The sequence below is a fragment of the Pseudophryne corroboree genome, chromosome 5 (genome assembly GCF_028390025.1).
Source record: "Pseudophryne corroboree isolate aPseCor3 chromosome 5, aPseCor3.hap2, whole genome shotgun sequence".
Taxonomy (NCBI): domain Eukaryota; kingdom Metazoa; phylum Chordata; class Amphibia; order Anura; family Myobatrachidae; genus Pseudophryne; species Pseudophryne corroboree.
In genome coordinates, this window is record NC_086448.1 from 786,494,214 (window position 1) to 786,515,048 (window position 20,835).

At 48.3% G+C, this 20,835-nt stretch overlaps 1 protein-coding gene across 1 annotated transcript in view; it reads left to right on the forward strand.

The window, feature by feature from the left end:
• Positions 1 to 20,835, forward strand: part of FER1L6 (fer-1 like family member 6) — a 478,947-nt gene that overhangs the window by 355,552 nt on the left and 102,560 nt on the right. The window contains 1 exon segment of the mRNA XM_063924401.1: positions 2,794 to 2,977. Coding sequence (XP_063780471.1) covers positions 2,794 to 2,977 — 184 coding nt within the window.

The window sequence follows — 20,835 nt, forward strand, 5'->3', positions numbered from 1 at the left end:
TGTTCTTCACATTAATAATTGTGACACTGATTAACTTCCGCAATGTGGAGTGTAATAATTAGGAAGCCGGTGTCTCACTTTTGTAGCCGCATTTCTTTCTAACTTTATAGGTGCTTATAAAACACGGTTCATTACATTTTAAAGGAACGTTGGGCATATTAAGTTGAGATTGACTTAAATATCTAAAATGTGATCTGTTTTTCTGTCACCCTCGGTACCCAGCTGCCAAGTTCTGATGATTAAAGACAATCTGACCTCACAGTTTCCTTTCTGTGCTGTGCAGGAAAGTAAATGTCAAAATAATGTCTGCCCTTGGGTAAAAAAAAGATCTTTCTAGGGGAGACAGTAGGGATGACTGATCAGCCGCAGAGAATGTGCATGCAGAGTCCTTCATTGTGTCTCGTGTATGACAAGTGTCTGTGTGCAAATGTTCTGTACAGTTATTGGTGGGCTGCGAGCTGAGATGGAATTACGTATTGTGAGGGGAAATAAGTCATTCCTACATGGCCATAGTAGGGTGAAAATCCACCCTGTTCTGCCCTGCCTCCGTACCAGGAAGGAGCAGAGCAACTGGAGCATTCTATGGACTCTCTAGCAGTTCTGCCAATTCAGGCTGGTGCCACAGCGGAGCAATACTGCTGCCCCCTGGGCCCTACATGGTAAGCGGCAGCACTGCTCACCCACCTCTACTTACAGTCCTCCTTCAATGCCTACTATCTCTTTTGGAACGTTTCCAGAAGTTGGAGGATTTTAGTATACAGGTCTGATTCAGACTTGTTTACTAGCCCGATGGTCCAATGATGGGAACACTGCACATGTGCAGGACGGGTCCTGCATCCTTGTACACAGTGCCCTCTAAGCCCAAGCCTTATTGACAAGCTCAGGGCGTTTGAGGGCGGGTAAGGTCGCCTCCGTTTTGTGGGAGTGCTGAAGTCAGTGCCTGCGTCTGACCTCGACTGCAGATCTGAGATGGAAATCTGAGTAACCTGAAGAGTGATCCGATGGTGTGTCTTGAGGTGCAACAGCAGACCACAGAAGCAGGCAGAAGGCGTCTATGTACACCAGATGCCTCCTCCTGTATTAGCATATTAGCTGTACGGTATTACCCAGCCACTTCCCTGCGATTCCCTGCGGCTGTGCAATATCCTACAACTCGGAATCAGGCCCCCAGTTCCAAAAAGCAATAATTTTGCAGCTTAATAATAATAATAATAATAATAATGATAATAATAATAATAATAATTTTATTTATATAGCACTCTTTCTCCAATAGGACTCAAGGTGCTTAACAGATACATAGCATAATATAGTACAGAAAATAATGAAGTACAGAACAGCTTTTCATAGAATACAGTTGCATGTAGATACTAAAGGGACATTATGGAAATGCTTGCGTAAACAGGAAAGTCTTGAGTCTACTTTTGAAGGATTCTATAGTTGGGGCCTCTCGCACTGTGCAGGGAAGTGAGTTCCATAGAGTCGGAGCCGCATGACTAAAAGCTCGACCCCCAGATAAATTACGGGAGATTCTAGGTACTGCTAAAAGTCCTTCATCTACAGATCACAGTAATCGAGTGGGGCAGTATGGGGTCAGTAGTTGCTTCAGGTACCTTGGGCCCTGGTCATGTAGTGCTGTGAAACTCAGTAAGCCAATCTTGAAGATGATTCGCCATCGTACAGGCAGCCAGTGAAGAGAGTAGAGGATTGGTGTTATGTGGCTAGAGCATGGCTGGTTGGTTAATAGCCTGGCAGCTGTGTTTTGCACCAGCTGTGAGCGGTGCAATTCTTTTGCTGGGAGACCAAGGTAGAGGGCATTACAGTAGTCTAATCGAGATGATACAAATACATGGATGACTTTTGGCAGATCATCTGAGGGAATTAAGTGGTTGATTCTGGCTATGTTCCTCAGGTGGAAGAATGAGGATTTGATTGTGGCTGATATCTGATGTTTAAGTGTCAAGCCACCATCCAGGACAACGACAAGATTCCGCACACGATTAGTGGTTTGTAATTCTGAATCCCCGAGTGTAAGTCCAGTTGGTTGGCTGTGCTGCAGTCTTGTCCTTTGATGTTGCGGTCCTATCATAAGGACCTCTGTTTTATCCGGGTTCAGTCGCAGCCAACTGGCACTCATCCACTCCTGGAGTTCAGCTAGACAGCCATTTAGGGTTGCTATTGGGTTATCAGTGCCCAGAGCAATGGACAAGTACAGTTGTATATCTATGCAGTGGTAGACCAGCCAATGGCGCCTGATTATTTCACCCAGCGGAAGCATGTATACTGCAAAAAGCATGGGGGATAGTATAGAACCTTGTGGGACACCACATGGCAAGGGCACTCTTGGTGATGAGTATAATCCAGACGATACTCTCTGTGACCTGCCTGTGAGAAATGATTTGAACCAGCTTAGGACTTTGCCATCCAGTCCACAAAAATGTATCAGTCGCTCAATCAGAAGCCCATGGTCCACGGATTTAAATGCTGCAGAGAGATCCAGAAGGATTAATATTGAATAGTCACCTCTGTCTCTTGTCATCAGAAGATCATTTAACACACACACCAGGGCTGTTTCAGTGCTATGTCTTCTCCTGAATCCTGATTGGAATGGATCATAGAGTCTTAATAAATAGTGTGTGTCCTTAGTGCGTTTCTATAGAGAAGGAACATACAATCAGATTGGCTGGTGGCTAATGAATGAGGATAGTATCTGACCTGGAAGTAGCCACTTGTACTGAAAAGCAATTGTGCTATAGGTAACTTATGGTGCTCATGCGTTCCACGTTCTATCCGCAGCTCCCTGGAAAGAAAGGCCCCGGATGGAACATCCAGGCGAAGGTGGACGTCTTCTTGTGGCTGGGATCCAGCAAGTACTCACATAACATCTTCGAAAATTTGCCAATAGGCCATGAGATCGAAACACATCCAGCTGCCAGTGGACAGCATGGTCCTCCGCCGCCTGGCAACCTCATCTATAAGAGTAAGTATAACTGAATGGATCTCAAGACCTCAGATATATTGCACTATTGTACGACAAAATGTAGGTATGGGTGAACGTCAAACCTCTGCAAGCTGAGTATGGCTCAAACGCGTTCTGCTGTATTATACTCTTCCGTAGAATATATTCTGTACACAGAACCTCACTGTAATAAAAGTGAGCAGCAAATATAAAAAAATGAGCGCCAGGCATGAGTAGCACCAGTTATAATCTCACTGTAGTAGTACTTCCTCATGGCTGAGTGCAGCTGGCCGTACGCTGCATAATCAGGGCAGACAACGCGTTTTACAGATAAGGGAGATCGCCTCCATGCATTGTACGATACAAAGAGGAGATCTCCATACACAGCAAGAAGTTGGCTGAACAATGGTTAGGTGGATCAGACAGGTTTTATAACCAAACCAAATGGCTATTGGGGGTATTTCAGACCTGATCGCTGCTGTGCGTTTTCGCTCAGCGGGCAATCAGGTCCAAACTGCGCATGCATATGCACCGCAATACGTAGACACAGGTGCACAGGTACAAAGCGGATCGCCGTTCAGCGATGGGTTTGTGCAACGGATCCGTTCGCACGGGCAATCGCAAGGAGATTGACAGGAAGAAGGCATTTGTGGGTGTCAACTGACCGTTTTCTGGGAGTGTTTAGAAAAACGCAGGCATATCCATGCGCTTGCAGGGAGGGTTCCTGGCTTCAATTCTGGTCCCGGACAGGCTGATGTGATCGCAGCGGCTGAGTAAGTCCTGGGCTGCGCAGAGACTGCACAAAATCTGTTTGTACAGCTCTGCTACACATGCGATCGCACACTTGCACAGCTAAAATACACTCCCCCTGTAGGCGGAGACTATCTGATCGCAGCAGTGCAAAAATCGCCTGCTAGCGATCAGGTCAGAATTAGGCTCATTGTTCAGGCCCATCATTCAGACCAGTATTTGGTCGGCTGGATTACAGGAGGACCTTGCAGGACGGAGGCCAGTTTAAGGCTTTTTAAAGCAGAATAGCAAAACGTTCAGACAATGGTTGTGTTGTTTAATTACAAGTATGGGATTAGAATATTTTAAATTCTAGCAACAAGTATAAACAAATAAATATATACACAGTAATTACACTCATTTGTGAAATTCATTATTGGCTCAACACTCTCTTTGGGTTATTGTGTATATATTTGTTTATACCTGTTGCTAGAATTTAAGATATTTATATAACTAATCCCATAATCGGTTTTGTATTTCCTGAAGTTTGTGGATAGTTGGATTGACCCCAGTTTAGGAGTTGCTTGCCAATAATGGTGGTCATTCCGAGTTGATCGCTAGCTGCATTCAGTCGCTGTGCAGCGATGAGGCAAAAAAACGGCACTTCTGCGCATGCGTATGTGGCGCAATGCGCACGCGCGACGTACTATTACAACGGCCGATGTAGTTTCACACAGGGTCTAGCAAAACTTTTCAGTCGCACTACTGACCGCAGAGTGATTGACATGAAGTGGGCGTTTCTGGGTGTCAACTGACCGTTTTCAGGGAGTGTTCGTAAAAACGCAGGAGTGCCAGGAAAAACGCAGGCGTGGCTGGGCGAACGCATGGCGTATTTGTGACGTCAAAACGGGAACTGAATAGTCTGAAGTGATCGTAAGGGCTGAGTAGGTTTTGAGCTACTCAGGAACTGCACAAAAAAACTTTGTAGTCGCTCCATAATCCTAACGTTCGCACTTCTGCTAAGCTAAAATACACTTCCAGTGGGTGGCGGCATAGCGTTTGCACGGCTGCGAAAAACTGCTAGTGAGCGATCAACTCGGAATGACCACCAATATGCAGTATATTTGCTGTTATTTATAATTGGTGCGCCAAAAATCTATATATATTTCATATACAGTGTTTTTATTTGTGTTGTGTAATTGCTAATACAGTACTTATGTAGTTAGTTTTTGATCGATGTTAGGTACAGTACTGTATTTAACTACATGCAGTTGTTTGTTAGGAGCCTTTGTCATTCTAGGCATACACTGGTCAATTATCATCCCAATCAACCGGCTGATTGGCCCAGTAACGGAACAGTGTATTGCTGCGACCGGGCAGTAATTATCAGTCTTTCGGACATTCTGAAATTGTCCATCATGTCCGATGGATCTGATAATTGGTCGCCACATCTGCAAGTTTATGCAGCGCCCCAGCTAACCGCCGAACACACCGCCTGTTCCAGGGGCGGACTGGGGAAATGTTACAGTACCTTCCCAGGAAAGGAGCGCGGATATTGCGTGGCCATACACTGTGATATATCGCACAGTGTATGCCCATGATATCTGGTGGGTACAGGCTGCCAGATAAATGGGGACATGTACAAAGCAGTGAGCCAGTGGAGAAGAGGCCCATGGCAACCAATCAGCTGCTCTGTATACTTTTATAGTATGCAAATTATAAATGTTACGTCAGTGCTGATTGGTTGCCATGGGCAACTTCTCCACTGACTCACTTCTCCACAAAGTGTCTGTTGGGCTGACATGCTGATATGCTGTGCGTCCAGCGTAATGAACAGCCTAGCCGGCTGAGTTTCCTTAAAACGTTTACTTGTGTAATGTAATAGCATGGGTTACCTTTGGCGCTCCAGATGCCAAGGAACTACAAGTCCCAGCATGAGCCGGCTGCATGTCGCTGACTCTATAGAATACTGAACATAGTTAATAAGATGTAACATGACCTTTCTTATTGTTCCAACTGTGCACAGCAGCAGAGAACAATAAAATAAACAGCATAAATATAATTTCTCTGACGTCCTAGTGGATGCTGGGTACTCCGTAAGGACCATGGGGAATAGACGGGCTCCGCAGGAGACTGGGCACTCTTAAAAGAAAGATTAGGTACTATATCTGGTGTGCACTGGCTCCTCCCTCTATGCCCCTCCTCCAGACCTCAGTTAGAATCTGTGCCCGGCCAGAGCTGGATGCACCTAGTGGGCTCTCCTGAGCTTACTAGAAAAGAAAGTATTTGTTAGGTTTTTTATTTTCAGTGAGATCTGCTGGCAACAGACTCACTGCTACGTGGGACTGAGGGGAGAGAAGCAAACCTACCTGCTTGCAGCTAGCTTGTGCTTCTAAGGCTACTGGACACCATTAGCTCCAGAGGGATCGAACACAGGGCCCGACCTCGATCGTCCGTTCCCGGAGCCGCGCCGCCGTCCCCCTTGCAGAGCCAGAAGATGGAAGATTCCAGGAGAAAATCGGCGGCTGAAGACTCCGGTCTTCAATAAGGTAGCGCACAGCACTGCAGCTGTGCGCCATTGCTCCCACAGCACACCACATGCTCCGGTCACTGGTGGGTGCAGGGCGCTGGGGGGGGGGCGCCCTGGGCTGCAATATGTATACCTTTTTGGCAAAATGCACATAATACAGTTATAAACTGTATATGTGCCTAATCCCCCGCCATAAATATTATTAAAAAAGCGGGAGAAGCCCGCTGCTGAAGGGGCGGGGCTATCTTCCTCAGCACAGCCAGCGCCATTTTCTCTTCACAGCTCCGCTGGAAGGACGCTCCCCAGGCTCTCCCCTGCAGTATACACTACGAGAAGGGTAAAATTGAGAGGGGGGGCACATAAATTTATGCGCAAAAGGTGATATAAGCAGCTATTGGGGGAAAATTCACTTTGTATTAGTGTAAATCCCTCTGTTATATAGCGCTCTGGTGTGTGCTGGCATACTCTCTCTCTGTCTCCCCAAAGGACTTTGTGGGGTCCTTTCCTCAGTCAGAGCATTCCCTGTGTGTGTGTGCGGTGTGTCGGTACAGCTGTGTCGACATGTTTGATGAGGACGCTTACGTGGAAGCGGAGCAGGAGCCGATAAGTGTGATGTCGCCCCCTGCGGGGCCGACACCAGAGTGGATGGATATGTGGAAGGTATTAACCGACAGTGTCAACTCCTTGCATAAAAGGTTCGATGACGTAACAGCTTTGGGACAGCCGGCATCTCAGCCCGCGCCTGCCCAAGCGTCTCAGAGGCCATCAGGGGCTCAAAAACGCCCGCTATCTCAGATGGCAGACACAGATGTCGACACAGAGTCTGACTCCAGTGTAGACGAGGATGAGACAAATGTACAATCCACAAGGGCCATCCGATGCATGATTACGGCAATGAAAAATGTGTTGCACATTTCTGACATTAACCAGATTACCACTAAAAAGGGTATTATGTTTGGGGAGAAAAAGCAGCCAGTGACTTTTCCCCCATCTGATGAGTTAAATGAATTGTGTGAAGAAGCGTGGTGTTAAGATAAGAAATTAGTGATTTCTAAGAGGTTACTAATGGCGTACCCTTTCCCGCCAACGGACAGGTTGCGTTGGGAAACATCCCCTAGGGTGGACAAGGCGCTCACACGCTTATCAAAAAAGGTGGCACTGCCGTCTCAGGATACGGCCGCCTTAAAGGAGCCTGCAGATAGAAAGCAGGAGGCTATCCTGAAGTCTGTGTATACACACTCAGGTACTATACTGAGACCTGCTATTGCTTCAGCATGGATGTGTAGTGCTGCAGCAGCATGGTCTGATTCCGTCAGATAACATTGATTCCCTTGACAGGGATACTATTTTGCTAACCATAGAGCATATTAAAGACGTAGTCTTATATATGAGGGATGCACGGAGGGACATTTGCTGGCTGGCATCTAGAATTAATGCAATGTCCATTTCTGCCAGGAGAGTATTATGGACTCGGCAGTGGACAGGTGATGCTGATTCTAAAAGGCACATGGAAGTTTTGCCTTATAAGGGTGAGGAATTGTTTGGGGACGGTCTCTCGGACCTCGTATCCACAGCAACAGCTGGGAAGTCGACTTTTTTACCTCAGGTTCCCTCACAGCCTAAGAAAGCACCGTATTATCAAATACAGTCCTTTCGGCCTCAGAAAGGCAAGCGGGTCAGAGGCGCGTCCTTTCTGCCCAGAGGCAGGGGTAGAGGGAAAAAGCTGCACCAGACAGCCAGTTCCCAGGAACAAAAATCCTCCCCTGCTTCCACTAAGTCCACCGCATGACGCGGGGGCTCCACAAAAGGAGCCAGGTGCGGTGGGGGCCCGTCTCCGGAACTTCAGCGACCAGTGGGTTCGCTCACAGGTGGATCTCTGGGTTCTACAAGTGGTATCTCAGGGATACAAGCTGGAGTTCGAGACGTCTCCCCCTCGCCGTTACCTCAAATCAGCCTTGCCAGCTACTCCCAAGGAAAGGGAGGTAGTACTGGCGGCAATTCACAAGCTGTACCTTCAGCAGGTGATAATCAAAGTTCCCCTCCTTCAACAGGGACGGGGTTACTATTCCACAATGTTTGTGGTACCGAAACCAGACGGTTCGGTAAGACCCATTCTAAATTTGAAATCCTTGAACACTTATATAAGGAAGTTCAAGTTCAAAATGGAATCGCTCAGGGCGGTTATTGCAAGCCTGGAAGAGGGGGATTTTATGGTGTCACTGGACATCAAGGATGCTTACCTACATGTCCCCATTTACCCACCTCACCAGGAGTACCTCAGGTTTGTGGTACAGGACGGCCATTACCAATTCCAGACGTTGCCGTTTGGTCTGTCCACGGCACCGAGGGTATTTACCAAGGTAATGGCCGAAATGATGATACTCCTTCGAAAGAAGGGAGTTATAATTATCCCGTACTTGGACGATCTCCTTATAAAGGCAAGGTCCAAGGAGCAGTTGTTGGTCGGAGTAGCACTATCTCAGGAAGTGCTGCAACAGCACGGCTGGATTCTGAATATCCCAAAGTCGCAGCTGGTTCCTACGACGCGTCTGCTGTTCTTGGGCATGATTCTGGACACAGAACAGAAGAAGGTGTTTCTCCCGGAGGAGAAGGCCAAGGAGTTGTCATCTCTGGTCAGAGACCTCCTGAAGCCAAAACAGGTGTCGGTGCATCACTGCACGCGAGTCCTGGGAAAGATGGTAGCTTCTTACGAAGCAATTCCCTTCGGCAGGTTCCATGCAAGGATCTTTCAGTGGGATCTGTTAGACAAGTGGTCCGGATCGCATCTTCAGATGCATCGGCTGATCACCCTGTCCCCGAGGGCCAGGGTGTCTCTGCTGTGGTGGCTGCAGAGTGCTCATCTTCTCAAGGGCCGCAGATTCGGCATTCAGGACTGGGTCCTGGGGACCACGGATGCAAGCCTCCGAGGTTGGGGGGCAGTCACTCAGGGAAGAAACTTCCAAGGACAATGGTCAAGTCAGGAGACTTCCCTACACATAAATATTCTGGAACTAAGGTCCATTTACAATGCCCTAAGTCAAGCAGAACCCCTGCTTCAAAACCAGCCGGTGCTGATTCAGTCATACAACATCACGGCTGTCGCCCATGTAAACCGACAGGGCGGCACAAGAAGCAGGATGGCGATGGCAGAAGCCACAAGGATTCTCCGATGGGCGGAGAATCACGTGCTAGCACGGTCAGCAGTGTTCATTCCGGGAGTGGACAACTGGGAAGCAGACTTCCTCAGCAGGCACGACCTCCACCTGGGAGAGTGGGGACTTCATCCAGAAGTCTTCCAGCTGATTGTAAATCGTTGGGAAAGGCCACAGGTGGACATGATGGCGTCCCGCCTCAACAAAAAGCTAAAAAGATATTGCGCCAGGTCAAGGGACCCTCAGGCGATAGCTGTGGACGCTCTAGTGACACCGTGGGTGTACCAGTCGGTTTATGTGTTCCCTCCTCTTCCTCTCATACCAAAGGTACTGAGGATAATAAGAAAGAGAGGAGTAAGAACTATACTCATCGTTCCGGATTGGCCAAGAAGAACTTGGTACCCGGAACTACAAGAAATGGTCTCAGAGGACCCTTGGCCTCTGCCGCTCCGACAGGACCTGCTACAGCAGGGGCCCTGTCTGTTCCAAGACTTACCGTGGCTGCGTTTGACGGCATGGCGGTTGAACGCCGGATCCTAATGGAAAAGGGCATTCCGGTTGAAGTCATTCCTACGCTGATAAAAGCTAGGAAGGATGTGACAGCAAAACATTATCACCGCATATGGTGAAAATATGTTGCTTGGTGTGAGGCCATGAAGGCCCCAACAGAAGAATTTCAGCTGGGTCGATTTCTGCACTTCCTACAGTCAGGAGTGACTATGGGCCTAAAATTGGGATCCATTAAAGTCCAGATTTCGGCCCTGTCTATTTTCTTTCAAAAAGAACTGACTTCACTGCCTGAAGTTCAGACGTTTGTTAAGGGAGTGCTGCATATTCAGCCCCCTTTTGTGCCTCCAGTGGCACCTTGGGATCTCAACGTAGTGTTGGATTTCCTAAAATCACATTGGTTTGAGCCACTTCAGACCGTGGAGTTGAAGTATCTCACGTGGAAGGTAGTCATGCTGTTGGCCTTGGCCTCAGCTAGGCGTGTGTCAGAATTGGCGGCTTTGTCCTGTAAAAGCCCATATCTGATTTTCCATATGGACAGGGCAGAATTGAGGACTCGTCCCCAATTTCTCCCAAAGGTGGTATCAGCGTTTCATTTGAACCAACCTATTGTGGTGCCTGCGGCTACTCGGGACTTGGACGTAGTCCGGGCCCTGAAAAATGTTTCCAGGACGGCTAGAGTCAGAAAAACTGACTCGCTGTTTATCCTGCATGCACCCAACAAGCTGGGTGCTCCTGCTTCAAAGCAGACTATTGCTCGCTGGATCTGTAGCACGATTCAACTTGCACATTCTGCGGCTGGACTGCCGCATCCTAAATCAGTAAAAGCCCATTCCACGAGGAAGGTGGGCTCTTCTTGGGCGGCTGCTTTACAACTTTGCCGAGCTGCTACTTGGTCGGGATCAAACGCTTTTGCAAAATTCTACAAGTTTGATACCCTGGCTGAGGAGGACCTTGAGTTTGCTCATTCGGTGCTGCAGAGTCATCCGCACTCTCCCGCCCGTTTGGGAGCTTTGGTATAATCCCCATGGTCCTTACGGAGTACCCAGCATCCACTAGGACGTCAGAGAAAATAAGAATTTACTCAGCGGTTATTCTATTTCTCGTAGTCCGTAGTGGATGCTGGGAGCCCGTCCCAAGTGCGGACTCTCTGCAATACTTGTATATAGTTATTGCTTAACTATAGGGTTATTGTTCTGAGCCATCTGTTGAATGAGGCTCAGTTGTTGTTCATACTGTCAAGTCAACTGGGTATAGTTATCACAAGTTGTACGGTGTGATTGGTGTGGCTGGTATGAGTCTTACCCTGGATTCCAAATCCTTTCCTAGTAATGTCAGCTCTTCCGGGCACAGTTTCCCTAACTGAGGTCTGGAGGAGGGGCATAGAGGGAGGAGCCAGTGCACACCAGATATAGTACCTAATCTTTCTTTTAAGAGTGCCCAGTCTCCTGCGGAGCCCGTCTATTCCCCATGGTCCTTACGGAGTACCCAGCATCCACTACGGACTACGAGAAATAGAATTACCGGTGAGTAAATTCTTATTATTACAATAATACTTCCAGCAGCCGTTAGTATCATAGCTCGCTGACCCTATGGTTTACTTTAGTTTATTAAACACATTTATCAGACGTGTTGCTGTAAGTAACAGCTGCAGGGTCAGTGCATGATATAGCTTAGGATGCTGTATAAATAAGTACATAACAGCAAGCTCTTACTAATAAATTACCTCCAGAATCTTACACTTTTTGTGCTCTCTTAAAGAATCCGGCTAAACAGTTCATTAATAGTTAGTGCAGTATAACAAGATGGGGCCCACGCCGTCCACTCAGCAAACATAAAGTGGCACTGAACAAGTGGCCTCATGTGGGCCAGGCCAAACAAACAGTAGGTGGGGCCAATACAAAAGTAGGCGGGGTTAGCACACAATCAGTCCTAGAGACAATGGCCCTCATTCCGAGTTGATCGCTCGCTAGCTGCTTTTAGCAGCAGTGCACACGCTAGACCGCCACCCTCTGAGAGTGTATCTTAGCTTAGCAGAACTGCTACTAAAAAATTTCATGCAGTTTCAAAGTGGCTCGATACTTACTCCTAGCTTGCGATGACTGCAGTCTGTTTAGTTCCTGGTTTTACGTCGCAAACATGCCCTGCGTTCGGCCAGCCACTCCCCCATTTCTCCAGGCACTCCTGCGTTTTTACCTGGCACACCTGCGTTTTTTAGCACACTCCCTGAAAACGCTGAGTTGCCGCCCAGAAACACCCACTTCCTGTCAATCAAATAACGAACACTCGAGCGACTGAAAAGCGTCGCTCGAGCTTGTGTAAAACTACAAAGTTTTGTGTGAAAGTACTTAGCGCATGCGCACTGCGTACCATGCGCATAAATGCCGTTTTTTCACCTGATCACTGTGCTGCGAAAAACGTCAACGAGCGATCAACTCGGAATGAGGGCCAATGTTATAAGCAGGGATAATGCAACACGCTATGGTACACGCAAGTGACCACAATGGCATGTCACAGTAGGAGGAGCATATCACAGTAGGTGGAGCTAATATACAAATAAGCAAAAAAAAGAATCACACTGATGTATGGAGTACAACGTTTATGTGACAGACGCAGCTTAATCCAGCAGAAGGGAGTCCCCAGGGTTAGCACTGGAGTGACAGTAGTTTAGTCTGTGAAGTTCTCGCTGTTGCATTGAACCCGCTCACAGTCAGGGAGATTATTCTTACTCGGGTCTCATCCACTGTCACTCTCTCTCTGTTCCTAATTCCCCCCTTGCAGAAATAAAATAAAAACAATTCACATTGCTTTTAAAATACCTGTATCCAGGTACCCCAGACCTGGTGGTAAGCTCTCAAGAAGAGGTTCCTTCCTCCCGGTGCCCTTTGTACCTCTTCTTGTAGACATAGGTATCTGTCATAGATTTAAAAAAAAATAGTAAAAATCAGTTTTATATAACACTACCTGTAAGCGTTGGCTTCCGCGATGAGACCAGTGGTGCATCTAACATGGGTGCACACAGGCCCGTGGGTCCAGGGGGCAATGTACCCAGGACCAACCATAGAATTTGACGGCAAATAAGAACCACTTGGACCATTTTTTTATCCTTTAGTTAATCTCTACCCTTTTTTATCCTTTGTTCTGTGAATCACTGAGCTTCTTGTGTGGTGTGCTAGCTCCCTATGCTTCTCTCTAGTGATGTACTCAGAGAGATGGGGCCACACAGGCTCTCACAAAGGGGTACATTTACTAAAGCTTCTAAAAATGAAAAGAGGTGATGTTGCCCATAGCTACCAATGAGATTCTATCATTTCTGTTTTGCATCCTAGAAAATGATAGACAGAATCTGATTGGTTGCTTTGGGCAACATCATCTCTTTTCATCTTTAGAAGTTTTAGTAAATTTACCTCAAAGATTCTGCCAATATGCCCTCTTTTGCTTCTTTACAAATTTAACATATGGTGGAGCTGTATAAACCTCACATAGTCCACAACCGGAGCAGGGCTCACTGCTGCCTTGACCCCCTGGACATGTGACATCACGTGAGGGGTGGGCGCCGCCGGAGAAAGTGTTGAGCTGCCTGGACGCACTGCACACACTGCAGGCTGCATGCCTTGAGTGTACTTTGCTAGCCAGATGCAGGGGCCCTGGACAACGACGTCACTTGCGAACCGCGCCCCGAACTTTGTGTTCTCCGTAGCAACATTTTGTAGGGTCCCCTGTTCCAATGCTTGTAGAGAGACACCTCTCCGCAGCAGTTGTTAATGCTATGTCCCATTGTAGTACCTGAGTTTATTTTATGAACCATAGTAGTGCCTTAGTTCACATGTAGGGCTGCCATACACATTATGCCAGGGATGTTACATACAGTACTCACAATCAGTCGCGTCACAAGGTGGGTGCTGGGGGTGCGGCCCCTGGAGGGGGTGACACCAAAATGTTGTCTCCTCCGCAGTGACAGAAGCCAGGTGCTGCAGTATTAAAGTCTCCTCCAGTCATAGAAGAGGAGCCGACAACACAGGGAGACTGTCTCCAAGGACAGCCCCGTACAGCCCACCATTTCCTGGAGATGCTGGGCACGCCCTCGGAATGACGATCTTGGGATCCCTGTAAGGCCACACCCCCTCTTTGCCACGAACGCGTCCCCAGCGCGCCAGTAGATCAAGGGTGTGTACCGGGTGTCACCACATCAGGTGACGCCTCTGCTCACAATGGGGCTGATTCAGATTTAGCACCAAAGTAAACAAAGCAAGTAACAGTGCACCTTGTTAACCCCATGCTGAACTGCAGGTGGGGCAGCATGTAGTGTAAACATAAAGCCGCCCAGCGTGTGTGGGCTACATGCAAAAGCTGTCCGTATTTACTCTTCTAGCAAAAAATAAAATAAAAATTTATTTTTAGCCCTTTCATTGCACCGCAGTTTGTCCAGGTTTTTATTTTATAGTCCTATCCATCTGCTCACATTTTATTACAGTATTGTTTATGACTGTGGCTACTGAGATAATAACAAGAGCAGGTCTAATTACTAGTGTTTTTACATGCGCCATTACCCAACAGTCCCTGAGGACAAAACACTCCCTAGATACAGGAGAGGTACAGCAGTATATATATAACGTGATCTGCAGAATCACTGTGTGTGTGTTACCTGCATGTGTCGTCCTCAGACACTGTATATTGCTAGTAATGCATACTGTATGTGGCAGGCAAGGCCGTCTTAACAGCAGTGTAGGCCCATGGACAAAGCAATGCACTGGGGCCTCTACCCATCCAACAGCAGTAGGGATGGGGGGTGCTATCAACGGCAGCTTTGATGTCCCGCGGGCAGTAGGGGGTGTTCTATCTTCCGCTCAGCATGTAGGACCTGGAGCAGTAATTCCTGGAAATAGATTTCTTAGCTTTCAGTGGGATAAATAACTAGAGAGTCTCACCGTACAGGAGGTGTTAGGGAAATGAGGATCAGAGTTCAGGAGCCAGAGGAATACATCCGACAAATATATAAACCTGCATACCAGGCGTGTGGAGCTGGAGCAGGGACCAGCTGCTGGAAGGCTGATATCTCTGCTTCTGGGCATAGTAGAGACAAGCTGCCAGTGTCCCCCCGAATGGGGAGAGTCACAGCTTTTGGAGTATACCCTTAGAAAAACTCTAAGTCAGATAGAACCCAAAATATCTGGTTGAGAAGAGCAATCATCAGGCTCTGATGTGGACCACTGCTTTGAAGTTGAATATCTCCGGCACCCCTGGAAAAAGGGGACCCTCAGCTATCAGCCTTGGGCCCTTGAGCAACTGCCCATTGAGCCAAAAAGAAATGACGGGCCTGGAGGCAGGGGACTTTTCATGTAGGGTGATGCAATGGCCAATTTGCTTCATTTATATTATGTGCCATCGCGCTGCCAATAATGGGTCTGATACAGGGAAGTATGCAAGGGAGCTCTGCAGAAGGATCTTATCAGGGGCGCTTTAAGAGAGGAGGAGGCCCATATCCAGCCTCCTCCGTTCCGGACCACTCTTCTCTGCCAGGAGCACTGTAGAGTCTGAGCACTAGAGGGCTCAGACTATACTGCGTATGCACTGATCTCCGGGAAAATGGCGCGGTGGCCATTTTCCCAGTGATTTCTCTACTGCGCATGCACAGAACTCTGCGAAAATGCCCGCTGCGCCATTTTTACAGGGTTTTCATTTTAACAGTGCCAGTGACATCAGTGCGGGACTCCGGAGGGCGAGTATTAAAAAAAATGGGTGTAGCGTGTGCGGTGTGGGCCCCTCTGGACTCAGTGCACCCATTATAGATAAGCTAGTGGATCTTGTGTGTTTCCAATCTGCGAATGCCTCGGAGTCATAGGCAACTCACAGCCACACTTGCAGCAGAATGCAGATTGTGATAAATATGCCCCCAAGGGGAAAATGTATCAGATCTTCTAAAGAAGAGTAGATAAGTTGCCATCACAACCAACCAGCTTCAATCTAGCATTTATCAACATTCTATAAAATGATAGGTAGAAGTTCGTTGGCTGCATCACAGTCTTTAGAAGGTTTGATACATCTCTACCTAATCGACTGAACCTGCCTACTTATTAGTACATATGGAAGAGATGAAGAGATGTGCACCTGAAACAGTTTTGGTGCTGTACTTAAAAGGACAAAAAGGGCCTGAGTTGCATGTGATGCAGTCACAATTCAATGGCTGTGGGGCCTAATTCAGAGCCGATCGCTGCACCGACAGCGATCGCACTCTGAAGCCAAAGCATTGTGCGCACGTGCAGTGGCCGCACTGCACGTGTGCACCCAGTGAGATCCGAAAGCATCTCACCGGTGCGATCGCCTCTGCCTGATTGACAGGCAGAGGCGGTCGCAAGGTGGGAGGGGGCGTGCCAATGGCGTTAGAATGCCATTGGTGGGGTGCGGTCCGCAAAATGCACGCATGTCCGGACTGTTGCGGGGGCAGATAGGCCGTGCGGGTAGGGAGCTACTTGGCGGGTGCGAATGCTTTTGTACCTGTGCGGGCGGGCGGGAGGGGGAAGGGGGGTGTAGGGCCTGACATGCGGGGCAGACTAGCCCTGTGCTGGGCGTCCCCCCACATGTCAGAGAATCTAATCCTAGATGTGCAACATTTAGCACATCTACGATCAGGTCTGAATCACCCCCCGTGATCAGAAGACCCATGCAAACATCCACTGGCATAGTTGATGGCATCAATTTGACCCCACCGTCCCCAGCCCTCCATGGGTGAGAGCAGCCGTCACTGCTATCAGTATGCATTCTTTTATGCAGGAGATCCGCCTGAGATTGAATGATCGATGCACAATTACAGCTCAGAATTGGTCGCAACGCTGTCCACATGCCCACTGCAAATTTATTATACCTGTGAACGCCCTGATGCCACCTTTTTGCCCCCAGTATTGCCCATCCAGCCAGCAGTGAGAAGCCACCGACTCATGACTAAATTCAGATCAGTGTGCAGCCAGACACGCATGCAGTGTTTGCTAATATTCACTTAATGCGACCGCAATCAGCACGCAACTCAGAAACGGGCCTAAGGTTTACTATGTCGCTTTTTGAGTAGGGATGTGCACTTGAAATTTTTCGGGTTTTGTGTTTTGGTTTTGGGTTCGGTTCCGCGGCCGTGTTTTGGGTTCGACCGCGTTTTGGCAAAACCTCACCGAATTTTTTTTGTCGGATTCGGGTGTGTTTTGGATTCGGGTGTTTTTTTCAAAAAACCCTAAAAAACAGCTTAAATCATAGAATTTGGGGGTCATTTTGATCCCAAAGTATTATTAACCTCAAAAACCATAATTTCCACTCATTTTCAGTCTATTCTGAATACCTCACACCTCACAATATTATTTTTAGTCCTAAAATTTGCACCGAGGTCGCTGGATGACTAAGCTAAGCGACCCTAGTGGCCGACACAAACACCTGGCCCATCTAGGAGTGTCACTGCAGTGTCACGCAGGATGGCCCTTCCAAAAAACACTCCCCAAACAGCACATGACGCAAAGAAGAAAAAAAGAGGCGCAATGAGGTAGCTGTGTGAGTAAGCTAAGCGACCCTAGTGGCCGACACAAACACCTGGCCCATCTAGGAGTGGCACTGCAGTGTCACGCAGGATGGCCCTTCCACCAAAAACACTCCCCAAACAGCACATGACGCAAAGAAGAAAAAAAGAGGCGCAATGAGGTAGCTGTGTGAGTAAGCTAAGCGACCCTAGTGGCCGACACAAACACCTGGCCCATCTAGGAGTGGCACTGCAGTGTCACGCAGGATGGCCCTTCCAAAAAACACTCCCCAAACAGCACATGACGCAAAGAAGAAAAAAAGAGGCGCAATGAGGTAGCTGTGTGAGTAAGCTAAGCGACCCTAGTGGCCGACACAAACACCTGGCCCATCTAGGAGTGGCACTGCAGTGTCACGCAGGATGGCCCTTCCAAAAAACACTCCCCAAACAGCACATGACGCAAAGAAGAAAAAAAGAGGCGCAATGAGGTAGCTGTGTGAGTAAGCTAAGCGACCCTAGTGGCCGACACAAACACCTGGCCCATCTAGGAGTGGCACTGCAGTGTCACGCAGGATGGCCCTTCCAAAAAACACTCCCCAAACAGCACATGACGCAAAGAAGAAAAAAAGAGGCGCAATGAGGTAGCTGTGTGAGTAAGCTAAGCGACCCTAGTGGCCGACACAAACACCTGGCCCATCTAGGAGTGGCACTGCAGTGTCACGCAGGATGGCCCTTCCAAAAAACACTCCCCAAACAGCACATGACGCAAAGAAGAAAAAAAGAGGCGCAATGAGGTAGCTGTGTGAGTAAGCTAAGCGACCCTAGTGGCCGACACAAACACCTGGCCCATCTAGGAGTGGCACTGCAGTGTCACGCAGGATGGCCCTTCCAAAAAACACTCCCCAAACAGCACATGACGCAAAGAAGAAAAAAAGAGGCGCAATGAGGTAGCTGTGTGAGTAAGCTAAGCGACCCTAGTGGCCGACACAAACACCTGGCCCATCTAGGAGTGGCACTGCAGTGTCACGCAGGATGGCCCTTCCAAAAAACACTCCCCAAACAGCACATGACGCAAAGAAGAAAAAAAGAGGCGCAATGAGGTAGCTGTGTGAGTAAGCTAAGCGACCCTAGTGGCCGACACAAACACCTGGCCCATCTAGGAGTGGCACTGCAGTGTCACGCAGGATGGCCCTTCCAAAAAACACTCCCCAAACAGCACATGACGCAAATAAAAATGAAAGAAAAAAGAGGTGCAAGATGGAATTGTCCTTGGGCCCTCCCACCCACTCTTATGTTGTATAAACAGGACATGCACACTTTAACCAACCCATCATTTCAGTGACAGGGTCTGCCACACGACTGTGACTGAAATGACGGGTTGGTTTGGACCCCCACCGAAAAAGAAGCAATTAATCTCTCTTTGCACAAACTGGCTCTACAGAGGCAAGATGTCCACCTCATCATCATCCTCCGATATATCACCGTGTACATCCCGCTCCTCACAGATTATCAATTCGTCCCCACTGGAATCCACCATCTCAGCTCCCTGTGTACTTTGTGGAGGCAATTGCTGCTGGTCAATGTCTCCACGGAGGAATTGATTATAATTCATTTTAATGAACATCATCTTCTCCACATTTTCTGGAAGTAACCTCGTACGCAGATTGCTGACAAGGTGAGCGGCGGCACTAAACACTCTTTCGGAGTACACACTTGTGGGAGGGCAACTTAGGTAGAATAAAGCCAGTTTGTGCAAGGGCCTCCAAATTGCCTCTTTTTCCTGCCAGTATAAGTACGGACTGTCTTACGTGCCTACTTGGATGCGGTCACTCATATAATCCTCCACCATTCTTTCAATGGTGAGAGAATCATATGCAGTGACAGTAGACGACATGTCCGTAATCGTTGTCAGGTCCTTCAGTCCGGACCAGATGTCAGCATCAGCAGTCGCTCCAGACTGCCCTGCATCACCGCCAGCGGGTGGGCTCGGAATTCTGAGCCTTTTCCTCGCACCCCCAGTTGCGGGAGAATGTGAAGGAGGAGATGTTGACAGGTCGCGTTCCGCTTGACTTGACAATTTTCTCACCAGCAGGTCTTTCAACCCCAGCAGACTTGTGTCTGCCGGAAAGAGAGATCCAAGGTAGGTTTTAAATCTAGGATCGAGCACGGTGGCCAAAATGTAGTGCTCTGATTTCAACAGATTGACCACCCATGAATCCTTGTTAAGCGAATTAAGGGCTCCATCCACAAGTCCCACATGCCTAGCGGAATCGCTCCCTTTTAGCTCCTCCTTCAATGCCTCCAGCTTCTTCTGCAAAAGCCTGATGAGGGGAATGACCTGACTCAGGCTGGCAGTGTCTGAACTGACTTCACGTGTGGCAAGTTCAAAAGGTTGCAGAACCTTGCACAACGTTGAAATCATTCTCCACTGCGCTTGAGACAGGTACATTCCACCTCCTATATTGTGCTCAATTGTATAGGCTTGAATGGCCTTTTGCTGCTCCTCCAACCTCTGAAGCATATAGAGGGTTGAATTCCACCTCGTTACCACTTCTTGCTTCAGATGATGGCAGGGCAGGTTCAGGCGTTTTTGGTGGTGCTCCAGTCTTCTGTACGTGGTGCCTGTACGCCGAAAGTGTCCCGCAATTCTTCTGGCCACCGACAGCATCTCTTGCACGCCCCTGTCGTTTTTTTAAAAATTCTGCACCACCAAATTCAAGGTATGTGCAAAACATGGGACGTGCTGGAATTTGCCCATATTTAATGCACACACAATATTGCTGGCGTTGTCCGATGCCACAAATCCACAGGAGAGTCCAATTGGGGTAAGCCATTCCGCGATGATCTTCCTCAGTTGCCGTAAGAGGTTTTCAGCTGTGTGCGTATTCTGGAAACCGGTGATACAAAGCGTAGCCTGCCTAGGAAAGAGTTGGCGTTTGCGAGATGCTGCTACTGGTGCCGCCGCTGCTGTTCTTGCGGCGGGAGTCCATACATCTACCCAGTGGGCTGTCACAGTCATATAGTCCTGACCCTGCCCTGCTCCACTTGTCCACATGTCCGTGGTTAAGTGGACATTGGGTACAACTGCATTTTTTAGGACACTGGTGAGTCTTTTTCTGACGTCCGTGTACATTCTCGGTATCGCCTGCCTAGAGAAGTGGAACCTAGATGGTATTTGGTAACGGGGGCACACTGCCTCAATAAATTGTCTAGTTCCCTGTGAACTAACGGCGGATACCGGACGCACGTCTAACACCAACATAGTTGTCAAGGCCTCAGTTATCCGCTTTGCAACAGGATGACTGCTGTGATATTTCATCTTCCTCGCAAAGGACTGTTGGACAGTCAATTACTTGGTGGAAGTAGTAAAAGTGGGCTTACGACTTCCCCTCTGGGATGACCATCGACTCCCAGCAGCAACAACAGCAGCGCCAGCAGCAGTAGGCGTTACACGCAAGGATGCATC